Source organism: Puma concolor, chromosome D3, assembly GCF_028749965.1.
Source record: "Puma concolor isolate L17-30 chromosome D3, mPumCon1.1.hap2, whole genome shotgun sequence".
In the NCBI taxonomy this organism is placed as follows: domain Eukaryota; kingdom Metazoa; phylum Chordata; class Mammalia; order Carnivora; family Felidae; genus Puma; species Puma concolor.
The window spans coordinates 45,810,192-45,832,883 of NC_141678.1; the positions used below are offsets into that span (position 1 = coordinate 45,810,192).

Below are 22,692 nucleotides of genomic sequence, written 5' to 3' on the forward strand. Positions count from 1 at the left end.
TTAACTGACTGAGCCACCCAGGTGCCCCTATTTTTTAATTTTTTAAATCTTTCCTTTTTTTTTTTTAAGTTTATTTATTGATTTTGAGAGAGAGAGAGAGAGTGTGTGTGCACATGTGAGTGGGGGAGGAGCAGAGAGGGAAAGAGAAAGAGAATCTCAAGCAGGCTCTGCACTGTCAATGCAGAGTCCATTGTAGGGCTCAAACCCACAAACCTTGAAATCATGATCTAAACCAGAATCAAGAGTTGGATGCTTAACCGACTTTTGGTTTCAGCTTAGGTCATGATCTCATGGTTTATGAGTTCAAGCCCTGCATTGGGCTCTGTGCTGACAGCACGGGGCCTGCTTGGGATCCTCTCTCTCCCAATCTCTCTGCTTCTCCTCTGCTCATGCTTGCGCACGCTCGCGCTCTCTCTCTCTCTGTCACATAAATAAACTTAGTTTTATTTTATTTTTATTTTTTAATTTTATTTAAATCCAGGTTAGTTAACACATAGTGTAATAATGGTTTTAGGAATAGAATTTGGTGATTCATCACTTACGTACAACACCAGTGCTCATCCCAGCAAGTGCCCTCCTTAATGCCCATTACCCATTTAGTCCATTCCCCACCCAACACCCCTCTAGCAACCCTCAATTGCTCTCTGCATTTAAGAGTCTCTTATGACTTTCCTCTCTCTCAGTTTTTATCTTATTTTTCTTTCCCTCCCCTATGTTTGTCTATTATGTTTCTTAAATTCCACATATGAGTGAAATCATATGATACTTACCTTTCTCTGACTTACTTTGCTTAGCATCATACATTCCAGTTTCATCGACATTGTTGCAAGTGGCAAGATTTCATTCTCTTTGATTGCCAAGTAATATTCCATTGTGTGTGTATGTGTGTGCACACACACACGTGCACACATACACACACACCACATCTTCCTTATCCATTTGTCAGTTGATGGACATTTGGGCTCTTTCCATAATTGGGCTATTGTTGATAATGCAGATGTAAACATTGGGGGCATATGCCCTTTCAATTCAGCATTTTTCTATCCTTTGAATAAATACCTGGTAGTGTAATTGCTGGGTCATAGGATACTCCATTGTATATATATACCACATCTTCTTCATTCATCCATTGATGGACGTTTGGGCTCTTTCCATACTTTCACTATTGTTGATAGCACTGCTATAAACATTGGGGTGCATGTGCCCCTTCAAAACATCATACCTGTATGCCTTGAATAAATACCTAGTGGTGCAATTGCTGGGTCGTAGCTAAGTTCTGTTTTTAATTTTTTGAGGAACCTCCATACTGTTTTCGAGTGGCTGCACCAGTCTGCATTCCCACCAGCAGTGCAAAAGAGATCCTCTCTCTCTGCATCCTCGCCAATGTCTGTTGTTGCCTGAGTTGTTGCTGTTAGCCATTCTGATAGGTGTGAGGTGGTATCTCACTGTGGTTTTGATTTGTATTTCCCTGATGACGAGTGATGGTGAGCATCTTTTCATGTGTCAGTTGGCCATCCGGATGTCTTCTTTGGAAAAGTGTCTGTTCACATCTTCTGCCCATTTCCTCACTGGATTATTTGTTTTTTGGTGTTGAGTTTGATAAGGTTTTTATAGATTTTGGATACTAACCCTTTATTTGATATGTCATTTGCAAATACCTTCTCCCATTCCGTCAGTTGCCTTTTAGTTTTATTGTTTCCTTCACTGTGCAGATGTTTATTATTTTGATGAGGTCACAGCAGTTCATTTTTTTGCTTTTGTTTCCCTTGCCTCCAGACATGTTTCCCTTGCCTCCCTTCCCTTCCCTTTCTCAGACATGTCCAGTGAGAAGTTGCTGAAGCTGAGGTCGAAGAGGTTGTTGCCTGTTTTCTCCTCTAGGATTTTTATGGTTCCCTATCTTATATGTAGGTCTTTCATCCGTTTTGAGTTTATTTTTGTGTATGGTGTAAGAAAGTGGTCCAGGTTCACTCTTTTGCATGTCACTGTCCAGTTTTCCCAACACCATTTGCTAAACTGACTGTCTTTTTTCCATTGGATATTCGTCCCTGCTTTGCTGAAGATTAGTTGGCCATATATTTATGGGTCCATTTCTGGGTTCTCTATTCTGTTGCATTGATCTGTGTGTCTGTTTCTTGCCAGTACCATACTGTCTTGATGATTACAGCCTTGTAAAATAGCTTGAAGCCCAGAATTGTGATGCTTCCAGCTTTGGATTTCTTTTTCAAGATTGCTTTGGCTATTTGGAGTCTTCTCTGGTTCCATACAAGTGTTAGAATTGTTTGTTCTAGCTCTGTGAAGAATGCTGGTGTTTTTTGTTTTTTTTTTATTATTATTTTTAAAATTTTACTTATTTTGAGACAGAGAGAGAGAGAGAGAGAACAAGTGGGGAAGGGGCAGAGCGAGAAGGAGAGAGAGCAAGAATCCCAAGCAGGCTCCACACCAGCAGTTGCAGAGCCTGATGAGGAGCTGGAACTCATGAACTGTGAGATTATGACCTGAGCTGAAGTCGGGTGCCCAAATGACTGAGCCACCCAGGCGCCCCTGCTTGTGTTACTTTGATAGAGATTACATTGAATGTATAGATTGCTTTGGGTAGTATCATCATTTTAACAATATTTATTCTTCCAATCCATGAGCATGGAATGTTTTTCCATTTCTTTGTGTCTTCTTCAGTTTCTTTCATAACCTTTCTATAGTTTTCAGTGTACAGATCTTTTACCTCTTTGGTTAGGTTTATTCCTAGATATTTTATGGGTTTTGGTGCAATTTTAAATGGGATAGATTCCTTGATTTCTCTTTCGGCTGCTTCATTATTAGTGTATAGAAATGCATTTGATTTCTGTCATTGGTTTTATGACATTGGTTTTTATACTTTGCTGAATTCATGTATCAGTTCTAGCAGTTTTTTGATGGAGTGTTTTAGGTATTCCACATAGAGTATCATGTCATCTGCAAAGAGTAAAAGTTTTACTTCTTCCTTGCCAATTTGGATGCCTTTTATTTCTTTTTGTTGTCTGATTGCTTCGGCTAGGACACCCAACACTATGTTCAACAACAGTGGTGAGAGTGGACATCCCTGTTGTGTTCCTGATTTCAGGGGGAAAGGCTCCAAGTTTTTCCCTATTGAGGATGATATTAGCTGTGGGTCTTTCGTATATGGCTTTTATGACGTTAAGGTATGTCCTTTCTATCCCTACCTTCTTGAGGGTTTTTATCAAGAAAGGATGCTATGTTTTGTCAAATGCTTTTTCTGCATCTATTGAGAGGATCATGTGGTTCTTATCCTTTCTTTTATTAAAGTGATGTATCACGTTGATAGATTTGCAGATATTGAACCAGCCCTGCAGCCCAGGAAAAAAATCCCACTTGATTATGGTGAATAATTCTTATAATGTATTGTTGGATCCAGTTTGCTAGTATCTTGTTGAGAATTTTTGCATCCATGTTCATCACGGAAATTGGTCTGTATTTCTTTTTAGTGGGGTCTTTGTCTGGTTTTGGAATCAAGGTAACGCTGGCCTCATAGAATGAGTTTAGAAGTTTTCCTTCCATTTCTATTTTTTTTGCAATAGCTTCAAAAGAATAGGTATTATCTCTTCTTTAAATGTTTGGTAGAATTCCCCTGGGAAGCCATCCAGCCCTGGACTCTTTCTTGGGAGATTTTTGATAAACTGATTCAGTTTCTTTACTGGTTATGGGTCTGTTCAAATTTCCTATTTCTTCCTGTTTCAGTTTTGTTAGTTTATATGTTTCTAGGAACTTATCCCATTTTTTACAGATTGCCCAATTTGTTGGCATATAATGCACAAATAAACTTTTTTTTGAATCTTTAAAAAATAAATAGAAGAGCACTATTGATTAAATACTATTATTTGGGCATTGGATTATGACTTTACATATATTGCTTCCTTTTCACAGCCTTCCTACAAAAAGGAAGCAGGAGAGTACAGTACCATACTTTATAGATAAGGTACTAAGGCTCAGAAAGGTCAACTGATTTACCCAGTGTGATTTGTAAGTGTCAGACCTAGCATTTGAACCCAGGTGTACCTCACTTCAGAGACTGTATACTCTTTCTATAATTTTGGGCTAAAACAGCCTCAGAAGGTTATCTACCTATGTAGGTGGCAGAGTCTGGATTCTCTCTTTTCTGATTCAGTTCATTGAAGTTTATAATCTCACATTTCTCCTGCTCTATTTTGTTTTGTTAGATTTGGCCCATTATTCCAACCTTTGGGGGTCTTTCATGTGTTGATTTTTTTCCTGCCATCTGTTAGGTTAGCTTTCATTCTCTGCTTTATGTCTTCTACAAATGTGAATATTCCATTAAGTACCCTGCATCGAAATCATTTAAAAAATGTTAAATAAAATCTGCCTGAGGATGGAGCCCTGAGGCGTTTCCTTCATTATCACTCTTCATGAGATGGTATCAAGAGAGTCACTGTCACATGCCTTCCTGAGAAAGCTAGATGTTCAATTAAGTAGGTCCTAAGTACAACTGGTTTAATAGCTCTACTTTTGAAAATTAGTCTTTCAATTTTTTAATGTTTATTCTTGAGAGAGAGAATGAGTGGGGAAGGGGCAGAGTGACAGGGAAACAGAATCCGAAGCATGCTCCAGGCTGTGAGCTGTCTGCTGCACACAGTCCAACACGGGGCTCAAACTCACAAGCCGTGAGATCATGACCTGAGCTGAAGTCGGATGCTCAACCGACTGAGCCACCCAGGCGCCCCTAAAATTAGTCTTACTTGAATTATTCATATTATAAACTTATACTACTTCCAAAAGATCCAGATATTGGACTCAATAGTTTATAGCGTACAGACCTTTTTCCTTTTTTTGAAAACCAAAATGTTTAAGTGAACTTAATGGCTATAACTATTCCATTAAGTTTAAATTATATTTTAACCCACTGTTAAGTTCTTCAGAGGAAAAAAGCTGAATGTTAAAAACTTTTGTAGACTCTTTACAGAGGGAGACTCTGCACTTTTATAGGTCTTTAGAAAAAAAGAACGACTAAAGTTGTTGTGACAGGAATTTAAGCAGGGAAGGCCAACAAATAAAACAGACAATCAAAAATTTACTCTTGGGCTGTTAGAAAAGTGAAAGAAGAAAGATGACCAGTGTATATAATTAACTAAAGCTGTGGCATGAACTTTTTAACATTTCTCAGAAAATCTGAGTGAGATCTAATGCTTTAAAGAAGAAACTTTGTTAATATATGGAAGTTATTTGGTTTTTTTTCCCCCTTTTATGGCAAAAGAAGATAAAGCCAGCACTTGTTTACTTAGTTTGCACCTCTAATTAGATCTAGGTTTTTGGGGGTTTTGTTTTTGTTTTCCTTTTGTGATCCCAGCTACTTATAGATTGACTGTTCCAGGAAATCAGTTTCTTGTGACTCATTCATGTTCCAGGTTGAATTTTCATGACTAATAGGTGGATAGCCTCTGACGTGATTAGTTAAAGCAAGGTTGGGTAGGTTTCACACTCCATTAATTTATAAGTCTTTCTCATATGACCTTAACTTACTCTGTTTTTCCAAAATAAGACAGTTAAAAATTAGATATTAGCTCTAAAGATTTTCCTCAGTATAGAATATAGGATTACAGACCACAAATAATACTGGTGTTACCCAGGAAATTAAGATACAAATCTGTGTTAGGAGTAATTAATCTTGTAATTTTTTTTAAATCTCTGTTGGTCATAGTTATAAGATGTTCTTTACTTTTTGTTTGGAAATAGTACTACAAATTGATAATGAGTATAATAGACAGACTGGTTTTGTCACATAAAGCCTAAATGCCTGACCAACTGGTAAGAATTGGTCAATAAAGTCAGTAATGGGAAACTCAATTGAGTAAAAATTAATTATTTACTCAATAACCACAATTCAGTCCAAACCCAGTCTTTAGGTACCATTGGTCCTGAATTGAGTTGGGCAAAAACATATGCCTGAATCAACACAAATTTATTTTTCTAATGAAATCTGGGGATCTCTCATATTCCTTCATTCAACAAATATTTTCTGAGCACATACCAAGTGCCTACTCATGTTCACTTGATGTAACAATGAACCAAAGATTCTTTATCCTCTTAGAGCTTACATTCTGGCAGGTGAGCAATAGACAAGTCAATTATATACTATATTCAAAAGCCATAAATACCATGGATAAAGCAAATAACAAAATAACAAGTAACAGGAGTACCTAAGGTATGGGAAGGAGGTTACAATTTTTTTTAAGACCCCCCACTTTTTTTTTTTTTTGAGAGACACAGAAAGATAGCATGAGTGGGGGAGGGGGAGAGAGGATTCCCAAGCAGGCTCTGCACTGAGCCCAACGCAGGGCTCGTCCTGAAGAACTGTGAGATCATGAACTCCTCCTGAGCTGAAACCAAGAGTCGGAAAATTAACTGACTGAGCCACTCAGGAGTCCCAAGAGGGTACAGTTTTAAATAGCATGTTTAAGATAGGCACTGATGAGAAAGTAAAACTTCAGCAAAGACTTGAAAGAAATGAGATCACTAAGTAAGTGATGTCTAGGGATGAGCATTCCAAGCAGAAGGAAGAGCTAGAGAAAGAACTCAAGTTGGATATGTTGAGGAACCTTGAGGAAGTGAGGGTGATTGGAGTATAGTATAAAAAGAGATCCCAGGTAATGGGGGAGGGAGACAATGAGATCACGTAGGACCTTGTGAATCATTTATAGGGCTTTGGCTTGTGTTTCCAGTGAAATGGGGAGATAAGGCAGGTTTTAATCAGGAGTGACATGATATGACTAAGTATTAATAAGACTTTTCTGACTGATGTGTTGAGAGTAGACTCTAAGGGGGCCTGGATAGAAGTAGCAGTAGAAACTCAAAGTTTGAATCCTACGTGTGATCAGTCATTCGTCTCATAGTCTGTACTAAGGATAACATATTGAATGTTTAGCAGTACTGTCCTTTGGAATCTGGCTGCTGGGATTTAGATCCTGCTTCTGCTCCTTACTATTTTAGTAAGTGATTTAACTTTCTCATTTGTAAAATGAGAGTACTATTAATAGCTCCTACAATTGTGATAATTAAACTGATGCACGTAGCACTTTGAACAGTACCCAACAGTATAAACCTCCAACAATAATATTATCAGTGTTAGTATTATTCATCGCCCCTTATTTGTCACTTGCCAAGTCATGTTAATTCTGCCAGTGTTTAATATTGGTCCCTTCCTTTCCATAGCTATTCTCAACATTCTAGTTCAAACCCCCAGAAACTCTTGCCTGGACCATTATAGCCACTGCCTAATTGATTCCTTGCCTCCTTTCTGTTCCAGTCAGTGTTGCAGTCTTGCTGCTACATTGTCACGTTACTTCCATGCTGTGAAACCTTCATCAGTTCTTTTCCTCTTGCTTTCTAAATTATGCACGCACTTAATCAAGGCTCTTTTTCATGTAGTTTCAGGTTGCCCTCCTCTAACACCAAGTACACAGCATTGCATGCCTTTACTCAGATGTGTGGATCCTCTGCTCATTTTCTCTGCCATTTGAGATTCTTTTAATTTTACCTCAAGGTACCACCAACTACACTTTGTACTTCACTTCTCACAATAATATTCCCCAATTGGTACTCTAATCATTTGAGTACTTCTCTAATCCTTATATTTAGATTTGGAACATTAAACGCAAGGAATTGCATCTCTCATAGCTTTATACCTATGTTCTTTTGTAGCTCCATACTAGGTAGGGATGTTTTAGTAAATATTTGTTGAATTAATTTTTTTTTTTTTTCCATTTGCCATTATTTTCCTCTAGGAATGATCAACAGCATCAAGCAACTGATCTTGAATCTGAGGAAAACGTTATTCCAGATTCACCAATAACAGCCTTTTCCTTTTCTGGCATTAACCGTCTACGAAGAAAGGAGAACCTCCATGTCCGATACATAGAACACACACACACTGAGCTGGAAGAGTCTGTGTGTACAAACGGTAAGGACTGGAGTTTCATTTTAGTTATCTGGTTTCATATGAAAAAGTATTCTTTTGTATGGTGAGTCTTTCTGTTATTCCATCTAGTGGGAGGAAGATAGTCATCAGTCAGGGAGCTTCTATTACAACTGTAAGTTTAACTTCCATTAGTGAAGTGACTGGGAAGGCTTTTTCTGTCTAGATTATGTACAGGCCTTCATTGCTTATCTGAATATGTAAACATCCAGCATTTTATAAATGTGGTACATGTTTTTTTTTTCTTTTTGCCTTTTATTTAAAAAATATTCCTGGGTATATATATCTGAGTGGGATTAGAAGGAAAGGGGAAAGGAATTTAACATTAATTTTCACCTGTGTGCCAGGTAATAATACACTGAGCGATTTGAATGCATTATTACTAGATTTTAATTCTTATGACAAGCTTGGAAGGGAGCTGTCAACATCTTCATTATAATGAGGAAAGGTACACTCTTTGGAGGGGTTAAATAATTCACTCAGGATCACCTGTCAAGTAAGTAGATGAATCAGAATTCAAATAAAGATCCTCTTGGCTCTAAACTTTTGTACTTCCCGTGCATTAAGTATAGCTACTCCCACCAGTAGTTCTAACTGGCTATTTTTGTTATAATTTGTAGTGATTGATGGTGACCAAGAAATGGCTCTATAAAGTATAAACTTTATGGCTTATCAGTGGCATATTTCTAATTCCAGGCCCATTTACCATTTCTGTTAAATACTTTGGAACTACCTTTGCATGTAGCCCTGAAATTTATCATGTGATACGATGCAATGATTATTTCTTTTAATGTTGATCTGGAGTAAATGGCAAAGACTTTTATTTTTAACCCTAATTGTTTATAACAAGGAAAGCATTTGGAGGGAAGTGGTGTACGTACTTCTGGAGATGTTTTCATAATTCAAAATAAACTGTTTACCGTAGCTATGCCTTTAAAATAATAAGTAGATCTTATTCTTTGATATTGGAAAATTGACACTTTTTTTACCCCCCATTTTATATGAGCTTTCATCACCATCTAGTGGAAGACAAAAGAACTGTTAAAAATCTTACATGTAATTAGGAACTAAAGTAAAATAGAAGGTCTTGGATCTAAAATGAACATTCAGGGGTGCCTGGGTGACTGAGTTGGTTAAGTGTCTAACTCTGGATTTCGGCTCAGGTCATGATTTCACGGCTCATGAGATCAAGACCCACATCAGGTTCTGCACTGACTGCGTGGAGCTTGCTTGAGATTCACTCTGTCTGTCTGCCCCTCCTCTGCTCATGCTCGCGCTCTCTCTCTCTCTCTCTCTCAAAATAAACATTTAAGTAAATGAACATTTATTCGCCTTTTAGTCTATCAGACAGAATCACTGTAGATAAGCATTTATAATTTAGATCATGTTTAAATCCATCTGTAAGAATACCTAGAAAAACAAATCATCACAATTTTCTTTATTAGGAAAGTCTTGTTTTATATCTTATATGATTGCTTCCGGTTTATTTCTTTATCATATGAGAACAACCTGTAACTATTTTAAAACTTAATTTGTCTTTTTTAATCTTGCTCTAATCATTTTTACTTGGGATCTGAAATTTTGGTTTTAAAATATAAGATCAGGGTGCCTGGATGGCTCATTCAATTGAGAATCCAGCTCTTGATTTCGTCATGGGTAGTGATCTCACACTGAGCATGGAGCTTGCTTGAGATTCTCTGTCTCTGTCTCTCTCTGTCTCTCCCTCTCCCTGGCTTCTGCACTCTCCCTCTCTCTTTAAATTAAAAAAAAAAAATGTTTTATTTAAAATTTAATTTTAAACTAATTTATTTAAATAAAGTGACATCAGTCAGTAAAATTAAAATATATGTGTGTGTATATATGTGTATAAATATAACCATTTTGAGCCATGCAAATTATTTTAAAACTGATTTAATGACTAGTTGGCACCCTTGCTTATTTTTTTTTAATTTTATATTTTATTTTTTAAAATTTATATCCAAATTAGTTAGCATATAGTGAAACAATGATTTCAGGAGTAGATTCCTTAGTGCCCCTTACCCATTTAGCCCATCCTCCCTCCCACAACCCCTCCACTAACCCTCTGTTTGTTCTCCATATTTGTCTGTTTTGTCCCCCTCCCTGTTTTTTATTATTTTTGTTTCCCTTCCCTTATGTTCATCTGTTTTGTCTCTTAAAGTCCTCATATGAGTGAAGTCATACGATTTTTGTCTTTCTCTGACTAATTTCACTTAGCATAATACCCTCCAGTTCCATTCACGTAGTTGCAAATGGCAAGATTTCATTCTTTTTGATTGCTGAGTAATACTCCATTGTGTGTGTGTGTGTGTGTGTGTGTGTGTGTGTGTGTACACACACCACATCTTCTGTATCCATTCATCCATCGATGGACATTTAGGCTCTTTGCATACTTCGGCTATTGTTGATAGTGCTGCTATAAACATGAGGGTGCATGTGTCCCTTCGAAACAGCACACCTGTGTCCTGTGGATAAATGCCTAGTAGTGCAATTGCTGGGTCGTAGGGTAGTTCTATTTTTAGTTTTTTGAGGAACCTCCATACTGTTTTTGCAGAGTGGCTGCACCAGCTTGCATTCCCACACCCTTGCTTTTTTTTTTTTTTTTTCAAGTTTATTTATTTATTTTGAGAGAGAGAGAGTGGAGGAGGGACAGAGTGAGAGGGAGAGAGAAAGAGAATCTCAAGCAGACTCTGCACTGTGGGTGCAGAGCCCAATACCAGGCTCACAGTCACAAACCATGAGATCATGACCTTAATGGAAATCAAGAGTCACACGTTAACCAACTGAGCCACCCAGGTGGCCCCTCACCCTTGCTTATTTTAAAGTTTATAGTGTGTTATAATATTATTTTCTAGTTATAATTAATAAGTCTGTTTCCCTTTACTCTGTGCTTCTTTTGGTTTTCTTTGAATTAAATCCTTAAATATTGGAATGCTTTCTGAAAAAGCATGTTTCAGGGGCGCCTGGGTGGCGCAGTCGGTTAAGCGTCCGACTTCAGCCAGGTCACGATCTCGCGGTCCGGGAGTTCGAGCCCCGCGTCAGGCTCTGGGCTGATGGCTCAGAGCCTGGAGCCTGTTTCCGATTCTGTGTCTCCCTCTCTCTCTGCCCCTCCCCCGTTCATGCTCTGTCTCTCTCTGTCCCAAAAATAAATAAATGTTGAAAAAAAATTAAAAAAAAAAAAAAGCATGTTTCAGGATTTCCTTCCAGAAAATAAAAGCTCTAAAAAAGATTGCAGAGGTATATGATGCAGTATTCATTTTAAATGAACCTGACTGATTTGCAACAAATACATAAGGAAAAGATGCATTAAAACATTACAACTCTAGGAAACTTAGGTCAGAAGAAGCTTATCTGTTCTAGTCCCTCTCTCTGTCCTAACTTCCAGCTTTGTTTCTTAGTGATACCAAAGGAATGAGCTTTTTATTAGAATCAATAAAATAATACTTCTAATGCACTTAAGGACAGGTTTGTATTGGCTTATCAAAATAATATTTTGTATCATAATTGTTTGTTTATATGTAATTTCTTTTTTTCCCCTTAGAACTCAGAAAACTTCCAAAGTCTTCAATTCATCCACAGAATAAACCTAATGAAAGTGAAATTCTGGTGGCTGACACTTGTGATCAGAGTCAATCCCCAGTGTCTAGTAAGCATATTGAGATTTACTTCGTAAGTTTAAAATTTGTGGTTACTGGTAAGGAAGAGTGGCCAGAAGTCTGAATTACACAATATTTTCCATATGATTTTGTTTGTATTGTTGGTTGTGTAGTAATCTTTTTCATATTGGAAAATAATGTCCCATTATTCATATTAATATCCGTAGTCATATTAATATCCCTAGCCATGTTAATACAGATTGCTAATAATTTTAAGTAAACAGGCTTTACTGTGGTTTATTCATTCATTCAACAAATACTTGAGTACCTACTGTATACCAGGTACTGAAGAAAACAAAGCCCTTAACTTCATAGAGGTTGTAATCTAGTTGAGGGAGAAAGAAAATGAATACATATTAGGTAGAAGCAAGTGTTCTGAAGCTGGGTCAGAAGAGAGACTAGAAAGCCTCACTTTAAAAAGTGACGCTTGAGGAGAGATTTACGGAAGCAAAGAAGTCATATGGACATAGGGGGAAAGAGCATCCCAGGTAGAGAAGTCAGAGCTCGTAGGCCTTCAGATGAGCATGCTATTTGGTTCTTTATGAAGGATGGTAAGGAAGCCTTCATGACTAGGGCAGAACAGTGTGAGTGAAGGGGAGATTGGTTTAGGCAACTCTGTTCTTTAGAGCTGCTGTTTATAAACAGGAAAGAGACTAGGAGTATCAGGTTCAAGAATAGAGGTGGAGAGGGGTGCCTGGGTGGCTCAGTTGGTTGAGCATCCAACTTCGGCTCAAGTCATGATCTCGCTGTCCATGAGTTCAATCCCGCATCGGGCTCTGTGCTGACAGCTCGGAGCCTTGAGCCTGTTTCGGATTCTGTGTCTCCCTCTCTCTCTGCCCCTCCCCCACTCGTGCTCTGTCTCTCACTCTGTCAAAAAAAAAATAAATATTTAAAAATTAAAAAAAAGAAGAATAAAGGTGGGGATAGGGGTGGTTAGAAATCAGAAGTTTGGTTTTGAGAATACTCTGAGATACTGGAGAGTCATTCAGGTAAGACTTTGGATGAGTAGTTAGATCTGAGTTTAGAAAGGTCTAAGATGGAGATATGAAAGGAAATTGTTAGCATGTAGGTGGATGAGATTACCAAGCAAGTGAATGTAGATAGGGAAGAGAAGAAGTTCAAGTACTAAGCTCTGGGGTGCTTCATTATGTAAGGTAGTGGTTCTCAGGGGCACCTAGGTGACTTATTCAGTTACGTGTCCAATTCTTGATCTCAGCTCAGGTCTTGATCTCAGGATCATGAGTTTGAACCCTATGTTGGGCTCCATGCTGGGTGTGGAGCCTACTTAGAAAAAATAAAATAAGGGGTGCCTGGATGGCTCAGTAGGTTGGGCGTCCAACTCTTGATTTTGCCTCAGGTCATGATCTTGCGGTTGGTGAGATCAATCCCTGTGTCGAGCTCTACACTGACAGCGTGGAACTTGCTTGGGATTCTCACTCTTCCTCTCTCTCTCTCTGCCCCTACTCCGCACTCGCTCACACTCTCTCTCTCTCTCTCTCTCAAATAAATATTTTTTAAAAATTTAAGTAGTGATTCTGAACTATTTTTCCCACCCCCACACTAAACTTTTAAGATGTTTTTTCCCCTAATTATTTTTCCATGAAATTTCAATACTGCAGATACACTGTATGAGTGTATGTATGTAAGTGCTTTATGTATAAAAAGATTATTTTGCCTTCAAATAACCATTTTTCACCTCTTCAGAGGCAATATTACAGCTGTCTAGATGCTGATTTAGAGGTTGTGAAAATGAGGAGGAACCAACAAAGTAAGTAACCAGAGAAGGAGCTGCCAGGGAGATAGAAGAACTGAGATAAAGTAGTGTCCTTTGAGCCAAGTGGAGAGAGAAAGGAGTGGTCAACTGGCAGACTGTGCTAATAGGTCAGGCAAGATGAAGACTGAAAATTCACTATTGAATTTGGTCACATGCAGATCTTCTGAGTGTTAACGTGAACTGTTAAAGTGTAATGGTATTCCTCTAGACTGTTGCATGCTCAAGAGAAGCGATCAGAGAAAGCAGAGAGAACTTGTAAACAAGTCCTTCAAGATGTTTTGTGGTAAAGGGGAGGGGAAAATGGGACAGTAGCTAGAGAGAAAATGGGTCAAGCGAGGATGTTAGAAGATGGGATAGTACAGCATATGCAGCATATTTTTATGTTGATGGAAAGATCAAGTAAAGAGAAAGAAATGAGTCACTCTAAGGAAAGAGGAAACTGTTACTACATCTGTGAAAAGGTAAGGGGAGATGGGATCCAGATGCCAGTTGGAAGGGTTGGTCAAGGTTAATCACTTACTCATTTAGTATGAGTACAAAACTTATACTCTAAAAGCTAAGAAATCATTTCATATTAGTGTGTGTGTGAGAGGAGGACAGACTGTCTAGCAAAGGGTGCTGAGGATGTAACACTGAGTGGTAGATCCTTGCTTGTCTGCACTCTGGGGCACATTCTCCTCTACTGCTGCCAGGATTTTGCTCCCTCTGTTGCCCTCTTAAATCTTCAGCTTCTCTGCAGGTTCATTCTTTTCAAAATATGCACATGTTATCTTCCATCTTTTAAAAATAACCCCTGTTGGGGCGGCTGGGTGGCTCAGTCGGTTAAGCATCCAACCTTGGTTTTGGCTCAGGTCATGATCTCATGGTTTTGTGAGTTTGGGCCCTGCCTTGGGCTCCGTGCTGACTGTGCAGATCCAGCTTGGGATTCTCTCTGTCCCTCTATCTCTCTCTCTCCCTCTACCTCTTCCCCTCCCCCATTCACACTATCTCTTTCTCTTCCAAGTAAATAAATAAACTTAATTTTTTTTAATGACTAAATATGAATAAAAATAACGCCTCTCTTAATTGTCTCCATTCTTAGCTACAGCTTCTCTTCAAAGCTGAAAAAGTAGTCTGTGTTCTTCTGTATTATCTCCCATTCCCTCTAGTTGAATCCAATAAAGTATAGATTCCACTCTTCACCTCTCCACACCCCTGTGGGAGAGAGAGAAATCCCTCGCTGACCTGTCTGGGCTCATATCGTACTACTGTTATAGCTTTTGCATTTTGATTCCCAGCAATTAAAACACCTATAGTTCCCTAAACATGCAATTTTTTTTTTTAATTTTTTTTTAACGTTTATTTATGACAGAGCATGAACAGGGGAGGAGCAGAGAGAGAGGAAGACACAGAATCTGAAATAGGCTCCAGGCTCCGAGCTATCAGCACAGAGCCCGACGCGGGGCTTGAACTCACGGACTGTGAGATCATGACCGGAGCCGAAGTCGGACGCTTAACCGACCAAGCCACCCAGGCGCCCCTCTAAACATGCAATTTTGTTTGACATATCTGAACCCTTACACGTACCTAGAATCCTTCTTTCTGTCCCCAGCCCGTTTGACCTATCAAGTTCCTCTTTCTTTCCAGGGTCAGGTTAGGCATCGTTTAGTGTATCTTTCCTTGATATTCCCAAGGCAGATTTAGGAATCCTTTCTTTATGTTTAAATCAACACTTATGTGCACCTTTAATGTTCCTTTAATGTGTATCACATTTTATTGCAATTCTCTTTTTTACTTTCTGTTTCACCCGTATAAGCCCTGAAGCTCCTTGAGGACAAGAACCTTTTTTCCTTTGATCAAGTGCCTAACACATGCCTAGAACATAGTATGTGCTCCATAAATACTTGTTGACTGGTTGAAACTCTGCATATATAAAGCTTTGTAAAATACTTGAACACAGGTGATTTCTGTATTTAGCTTAAATCTTGAAAATAATGCAGAGTTGAAAATCTCTTCTACAAAGTATATTGTCATAAAAGGCACTATAAATATGGTTTTATATTCATGCTGTAACTTAGGGCACAAGAAATCCAGCACAATTATATATGATTTTTTGGGTTTGTTTTTTCTTCTGAGTGACAATGAGAAAAATAATCTGCCCATTGCATTCAGTCCATTTAGGAAAAGTAGGAAATCTTAGCTGAAAAAGTTTGGCAGATGTAGATGTTAGATACCTGCAATTTATTGCCATTTGTAGTAGATATTTTGGACTTTTTGGCACAGATGTTTTGCACAGAATTTTAAAATTATTCAGTGCTATCTTGTAAAGTGGTTCTTTGAGCCTCTTACTTTCCTTTTTTGTATTTTTCAATACATGTCATTTCTACAGTTGTATAATTGGGTTTTTTTTTTTTTCCTAACTTAGAAACACATGGAACAAACCATTGTCCTACTGATAAGTCATCTTTTAATTTGGCTACAGTTGTTGCTGAAACACTTGGACTTAGTGTTCAAGAAGAATCTGTAAGTAATTGTTTAGTGTGGTGAAAATATGAATTAATTGGTGTCCTTTAGTGTTGGTGTTTAGAGTATTAAGCAAAAGAAAAAGTATTTTATCCCAGGGTCATCAGATAAAGACCTAGAGGGGCGCCTGGGTGGCGCAGTCGGTTAAGCGTCCGACTTCAGCCAGGTCACGATCTCGCGGTCCGTGAGTTCGAGCCCCGCGTCGGGCTCTGGGCTGATGGCTCAGAGTCTGGAGCCTGTTTCCGATTCTGTGTCTCCCTCTCTCTCTGCCCCTCCCCCATTCATGCTCTGTCTCTCTCTGTCCCAAAAATAAATAAAAAAACATTGAAAAATAAAAAATAAAGACCTAGAACAAAATTGATGTGGTTAGAAAGGCCTATTTATAGTCTCTACTCCAGCAGTCCCAGAAATCTGGAGTCTTTAGAATTCTTGGCATATAGGTTGTGGGTTGAGTCAAAATTTTAGGGAAGTGATGATGGCATAGAGGGTTTGGCCAACCCTTTCCTGTTTACTCTATCCTACCTACCCCTATCCTGTTCCATCTAACTGAAGACTTAAACCTTAAGGTTGGTTTCAGAATTTATTGGAATTTTTCAATATCCTTTAAATTAGGGTTTGATTTGGAAAACAGGCTGAATTCTTCGTATTCATCTGATTCTGTGCCACTTGATTCTTAGGGATTGGGTCAGAAATTGATCCCATGAATTAATTTTTGTTGTTTTAGTACTTCTTTATATCAGACACATTCACTTTGTTTCTTAATTGGTCCCTAAAAATAGAAAACTTAAAATTGAAGAATTTCAAGTTTTATTTATTTAAGTTTTATTTTGATACCACTTTAAAATAGTATTCCTTTGCTTTAGTCAGTAAATGTATATGTGCTCCTACAAAATTGTCTTGCTGTTCAAGTTTTAAAACTTGAATTGAGGGGCACCTGGGTGGCTCAGTCAGTTGAGCATCTGACTTCAGCTCAGGTCATGATTTCACATTTCGTGAGTTCAAGCCCCACGTCAGACTCTGGGCTGACAGCTCAGAGCCTGGAGCCTGCTTTAGATTCTGTGTCTTCCTCCCTCTCGGCCTCTCCCTGCTGGCACTCTTTCTCTCTTAAAAATAAATAAACATTAAAAAATAAAATAAATAAAAATTGAGTTGATTTTTCACTATGTTTAGATTTTTTTTTCTTTCTAAGTTTTAAATCCCTCTTCAAGTGGTAATGGGTAATTTTTAACCTTTGAACTTTAAATGTGTTTTAATGGTTTCTAATTCTTCCTACCCATATATCTGACAAATAAGTAGTTTCAGCACCAGATAAATTAAGGGAGCTGATCTCTAAAGACATGTTTCTTGAGGTATGATCCACAGGCCAATAGCATCTGTATCACCTTAAAGTTTTATTAGATATAGAGAATCTCAGACCCCACCCAAGACCTAACTGCAAGCGAACTTGTGTTTTAACAAGATCCCGAGTTGACTTGAATGCATGTTAAAGTTTGAGAAGCACTGCTCTCTGAAGGAGTCTTTTAAATTCATCTTCTGTCAGTGTAAATAATTATCTTTATTCCTTTCCCCCCATCTAAATAACGTTTTTTGGAAGTTTATGGAGTTTTACATGAGTAATAGAATGTGCTTATGTAAAATATTGGGGCTTTTCTCTCTCTAAACTTAAAAGTGCTTATTTTTTTTATTGTGGTGAAATGTGCATAACAATTCAGTGGCATTTAGTACTACACAGTATTACACAGTATTACTACACACTACCACATCTCTGGTTCCAAAAAATTCTCATCTTCCCCAAAATAAACCCTTTACCTGTTAAACATTCAGTCCTCATTCCCGACTACCCACAACCCCTGGCAACCACCAGGCTGCTTTTTGTCCTTATGGATTTAGCTATTCTGGATAATTCATGTGAATGGAATTTTGCATTATGTGGGTTTTGAGTCTGGCTTCTTTCACTTAGCCTGTTTTTGAAGTTCATCCAAATGGCAGAATGTATCAACATTTCATTCCTTTTTAAGAATGAATAATCTTCCATTGTATTTATATACTTTATATTTTACTTTTGAAGGAATCTCAGGGTCCCACGAGCCCTCTTGGTGATGAACTCTATCATTGTCTAGAAGATCACAAGAAACAACCTTTTGAGGAATCTGTAAGAAACAATGAAGATACTTTAAGGTAATTTGGGGCACTTTAATAATAACTTGCAGACTATTGGTGAGATCTCATTACAGTTGAGTTCCATATAATTAATGATTTCTCTCTGTCAGCATATTGTATTAATTTTTATTTTAAAAAATATTTTTCTCCAGTTCATGGTCAATTGAGGGCTTTTTGCATTACTGTAGAGAGAGGAATATTATTTGGGGGGTCTTTTTATACTTCTATCAAGCAGTAGTTCAGAGTCCAGCCTTGTTACTCTGCCTCTATAAAGACCCAGTCATCCCTTCTGTGTTTGTATTTCCAAAAAAATGTTATATATGGATGTTATATAAAATGCACTTATAAACTTAGGTGAATTTTCAAGATTGTGTTGTGTCTCCTATTTACTAATTTCAGAACATCCACTAACTAATCTTATCTATATTTGTGTAGTATTTTGCTTTTTTAAAAGTGCTTTCAGGGGCGCCTGGGTGGCGCAGTCGGTTAAGCGTCCGACTTCAGCCAGGTCACGATCTCGCGGTCCGTGAGTTCGAGCCCCGCGTCGGGCTCTGGGCTGATGGCTCAGAGCCTGGAGCCTGTTTCCGATTCTGTGTCTCCCTCTCTCTCTGCCCCTCCCCCGTTCATGCTCTGTCTCTCTCTGTCCGAAAAATAAATAAACGTTGAAAAAAAAAATTAAAAAAAAAAAATAAATAAAAATAAAAGTGCTTTCAGAAGTGGGGCACAGGGGCTGCATAGGTCAGTTGGTTGAGCATCGGACTCTTGATTTAGGCTCAGGTCATGATCTCATGGTTCGTGAGTTCAAGCCCCTCATCTGGCTCCATGCTGACAGTGTGGAGCCTGCTTGAGATCCTCTCTCTCCCCCACTGTCTCTCTGCCCCTTCCTCTCATTCTCTCTCTCTCTCTCATTTATTTATTTTTGAGAGAGTGAGGAAGAGAGAGCAAGCGGGTAAAGAGAGAGGGAGAGAGAAAGAATCCTAAGCAGGCTCCACACTATCAGCACCAAGCCTGATGGAGGGCTTGAACCCCCAAACCGCAAGGTAATGAGCTGAAATCGAGTTGGATGCTTAACTGACTAAGCCACCCAGGCACGCCTAAATAAATAGAGAGAGAGAAAGAAGAAAGAAAGAAAGACAACTTTAAAAAAAGGTGCTTTCGGTTTTAGATACATATATCACATTTAATTTGTCATCAAAGTAACTCATGAAAGTAGGTTTTTGATTACTCCCATTTTTAGTCAACAAAAACACAGCTCCCCAGAGGTTAAACGTCTTATTTAATACTACATAGCTGTTAATAACTAGAGCCAGAGCTCTTACCCATGCCACATCTTCTAACTGAAACCTAATACTCTTTCTACTACCATAACTGTCTCCTCTGCTAGAAGCAGGCTGGGTCTTAAGTTATGTTCAATTCTGTAGTATAAGATTTTTATTTTTTGAAGTTACTTATTATAAGATTTCATAACAACGAAAGAATTTAGGTCCCCACTGAATTTATTAAGCTATGATTTTCGTATATAGTGAAATTGCTTAAATTACTAGGAAAAATATTTATGGAGAGGAATATCAAGGTATTGAGATAAATTTACTGTATAATTTTCCTCAGCTTTTTGTCAGCCAAATGAAGAGAAGCTGACAACTCTACCCTATTTCAAATGTTGGTTAATAAATTATTTGAGTCTAATACATGGCTAAGACCTCACTACTAATATTCTATATTAGTGTAAATTTTCTCATATGCTTGTCTTTTAACTTTTACCCTATTTCTTTTTACCACTCTTTATTTTTTCAGGTTTTCAGATTCTAATTCAAAGACTCCTCAGGAAGAGTTAACTACTCGGGTATCATCTCCTGTATTTGGAGCTACCTCTAATGTGAAACGCAGTTTAGGTTTGAATACAAGTTTGTCCCCTTCTCTCTTAGAGACTGGGAAAAAAAACCTTTTGAAAACAGCACCCTTCAACAACACTTCTAATTCTAGACTAGGAAAAACAACTTCAAAATCTGAAGATAGTGCCCTTTTCACACAGCATAATCTTGGGTCTGAAGTGAACAAGATCATTAGCCTGTCATCTTCAAATAAACAGATGCTTATAAATAAAAGTATAAATGAACCCAAAAGTGAACAGGATAGTTTTGATCACATTAAAGATGCTGTCACTGATAAACATGCAGTGCCACTGAAATCACTGGGAGGCAGAACATCCAAAAGGAAGAAAATTGAGGAAGAAAGTGAAGATGAAGGAAGCTACCCTCAGGCCTCTTTTGATAAAGAAAATGCTTTTCCTTTTTTACTGGATAGTCATTCTTCCGTGAATGGAGACTATGTGATGGATAAACCTCTGGATCTGTCTGATCGATTTTCAGCTATTCAACGTCAAGAGAAAAGCCAAGGAAGTGAGACCTCTAAAGTCAGATTTAGGCAAGTGACTCTCTATGAGGCCCTGAAGCCCATTCCCAAGGGCTCTTCCTCAAGCCGAAAGACCTTAAGTGGGAGCTGTATATTAACCAGAGATTCCCCAGAGGAGCCCTGTTTACAGGCATGCATCCTCCAGTCCTTGGATAAATCATCTCCAGATAATAAAACACCATTACAAATCAAGGAAGAAAATCCCATCTTTAAAATCCCTCTACGTCCGCGTGAAAGTTTAGAGACAGACAATCTTTTTGATGATGTGAAGGTTAGTGTCAAATGTTCAAGTATTTTTATTAAAAGAGTTGTTTGTGATTTTATCTAGATGCTAATAATTCTTCCTGTTTTAGGGAGCTGATTCTCATGAGCCAGTAAAAATAGGCAGGTCAGTCCATGGAGCATGTGAACTTACATCTGTTCTTCAGTTAAATCCATGTAGAGTTGCTAAAACAAAGTCTGTACAAAACAGTCAAGGTATGTATACTATAAATAGTATTTTCAAAAAAAAAGTATTGGGGCATCTGGGTGGCTCAGTCGGTTAAGTGTCCGACTTTGGCTCAGGTCATGATCTCGCAGTTTGTGAGTTTGAGCCCTGCATCGGGCTCTGTGCTGACCGCTCAGAGCCTGGAGCCTGCTTCAGATTCTGTGTCTCCCTCTCTCTGTGCCCCTCCCTTGCTCCTGCTCTGTCTCTCTCTGTCTCAAAAATAAATTTAAAAACACTAAAAAAAATAAAGTATTTCCATTCTTTTGTAATGACTTTGAGTGTTATAGTATATACATTCTTTGGATATATTGAATTGTTTGGGAGAAAATGTTATTTCTTCCTGCATATTTGTGTTTATGGGATGATTCTCATTGGTTTCATTTTGCATATGATTTTCCTGCTCTCATGCTTTTTGAAAAAATGAATTGAGTAATTGTCTTTAATACCTACTTTTATATGCGATTTCGTGGATTTACTTCTTCCATGTTATTTCTTATTTTCTTTACAAAAGCTTTAAGAATTTTAAACTATATGGAATTTTAAAATACATAAAGTAGAATTTTCATCATCCAAACTTTGTTCCTCACTCCATAGGTAGCCTGTCCATATGTATATATCTATTAATGTGGGGTTTTTTAAGCTTCTTGTTAGAAAATCTTTTCTTTGCTTTTAATTAATATGTATGTTAATTTTTTCATAATTTTGCTGTGTTTTTAAGGGAGTCTTTTTTTGTTTTTTGGCTACGAAATTTTTCTGTACTTCATATGCAGTATTTTTTCTTTTATTTTTCTTTGCAAAGTGTTTCCTTCATTCTGGGTCTATTTTCTTTTTTCTTGAAGCACATTCTTTAGTTGTTCTTCCAACTAAAACGCTTAGTTTTTTCAGAAAGTTTCAGTTTCTGTATGAAAAACCTGTTTTCACTCTCACTTCTGATTTTCTTTTACATTTTTGATTTTGGGTTTTTTGTTCGTGGTTGCTCTAGGGATTATAGTATACCTGCGTAATCTTTCTCAATCTACTTAAAGTTAATTTTGCCACTTTGTGTTCCGTGGCTGTGCTTTATGTAGTTATCATGTATGCCCACATGCATTGAAAACTACACAGTGTTACAGTTTTAACTTTTAAAACAATTTTTGATACAAAAATCACTCATTCAAGTGTACAGTTCATTTATTGTGTATCCTCACAGAGTTGTGCAGCTGTCATTGTAGTCTAAGTTTAGAACATTTTCATCACCTCAGAAAGAACACTACCCATTAAGTTAATATGCAAAATGTGTGAAGAACTCACACAGCTCAACGCCAAAAAAAGCAAATAATTCAGTTTAAAAATGGGCAGAGAGGGGTGCCAGGGTGGCTCACTCGGTTGAGCATCCAACTCTTGATTTCAGCTCAGGTCATGATCGCAGGGTCGGGGGATCGAGCCCCACATCAGGCTCTGCACCAAGTGTGGAGCCTGCTTGAGATTGTCTCTCTCTCTCTCTCTCTCTCTCTCTCTCTCTCTAAAATAAAAGGTAAGGGGCAGAGGACCTGAGTAGACAGCTTTTTCAAGAAGGCATATGGATCACCAACAGACACATGAAAAGATGTTCAGTATCACTAACCATCAGGGAAATGCAAATTAAAACCACAATGAGATATCACTTTATACCTGTTAGAATGGCTAAAATAAAAAACATAAGAAATAACAAGTACTGGCAAAG

The 22,692-nt window shown here is 37.9% G+C and overlaps 1 protein-coding gene across 9 annotated transcripts in view; it reads left to right on the top strand.

Annotated features, from left to right (window-relative positions):
- RBBP8 (RB binding protein 8, endonuclease) overlaps nucleotides 1-22,692 on the top strand; it is a 112,727-nt gene that overhangs the window by 68,819 nt on the left and 21,216 nt on the right. For all 9 annotated transcript variants that reach the window (XM_086682603.1, XM_086682605.1, XM_086682604.1 and 6 more), the window contains 6 exons: nucleotides 7,791-7,966; nucleotides 11,541-11,645; nucleotides 15,834-15,931; nucleotides 18,000-18,109; nucleotides 19,886-20,774; nucleotides 20,857-20,980. In XM_086682603.1, coding sequence (XP_086538729.1) covers nucleotides 7,791-7,966; nucleotides 11,541-11,645; nucleotides 15,834-15,931; nucleotides 18,000-18,109; nucleotides 19,886-20,774; nucleotides 20,857-20,980 — 1,502 coding nt within the window. The remainder of the gene's footprint in view (nucleotides 1-7,790; nucleotides 7,967-11,540; nucleotides 11,646-15,833; nucleotides 15,932-17,999; nucleotides 18,110-19,885; nucleotides 20,775-20,856; nucleotides 20,981-22,692) is intronic.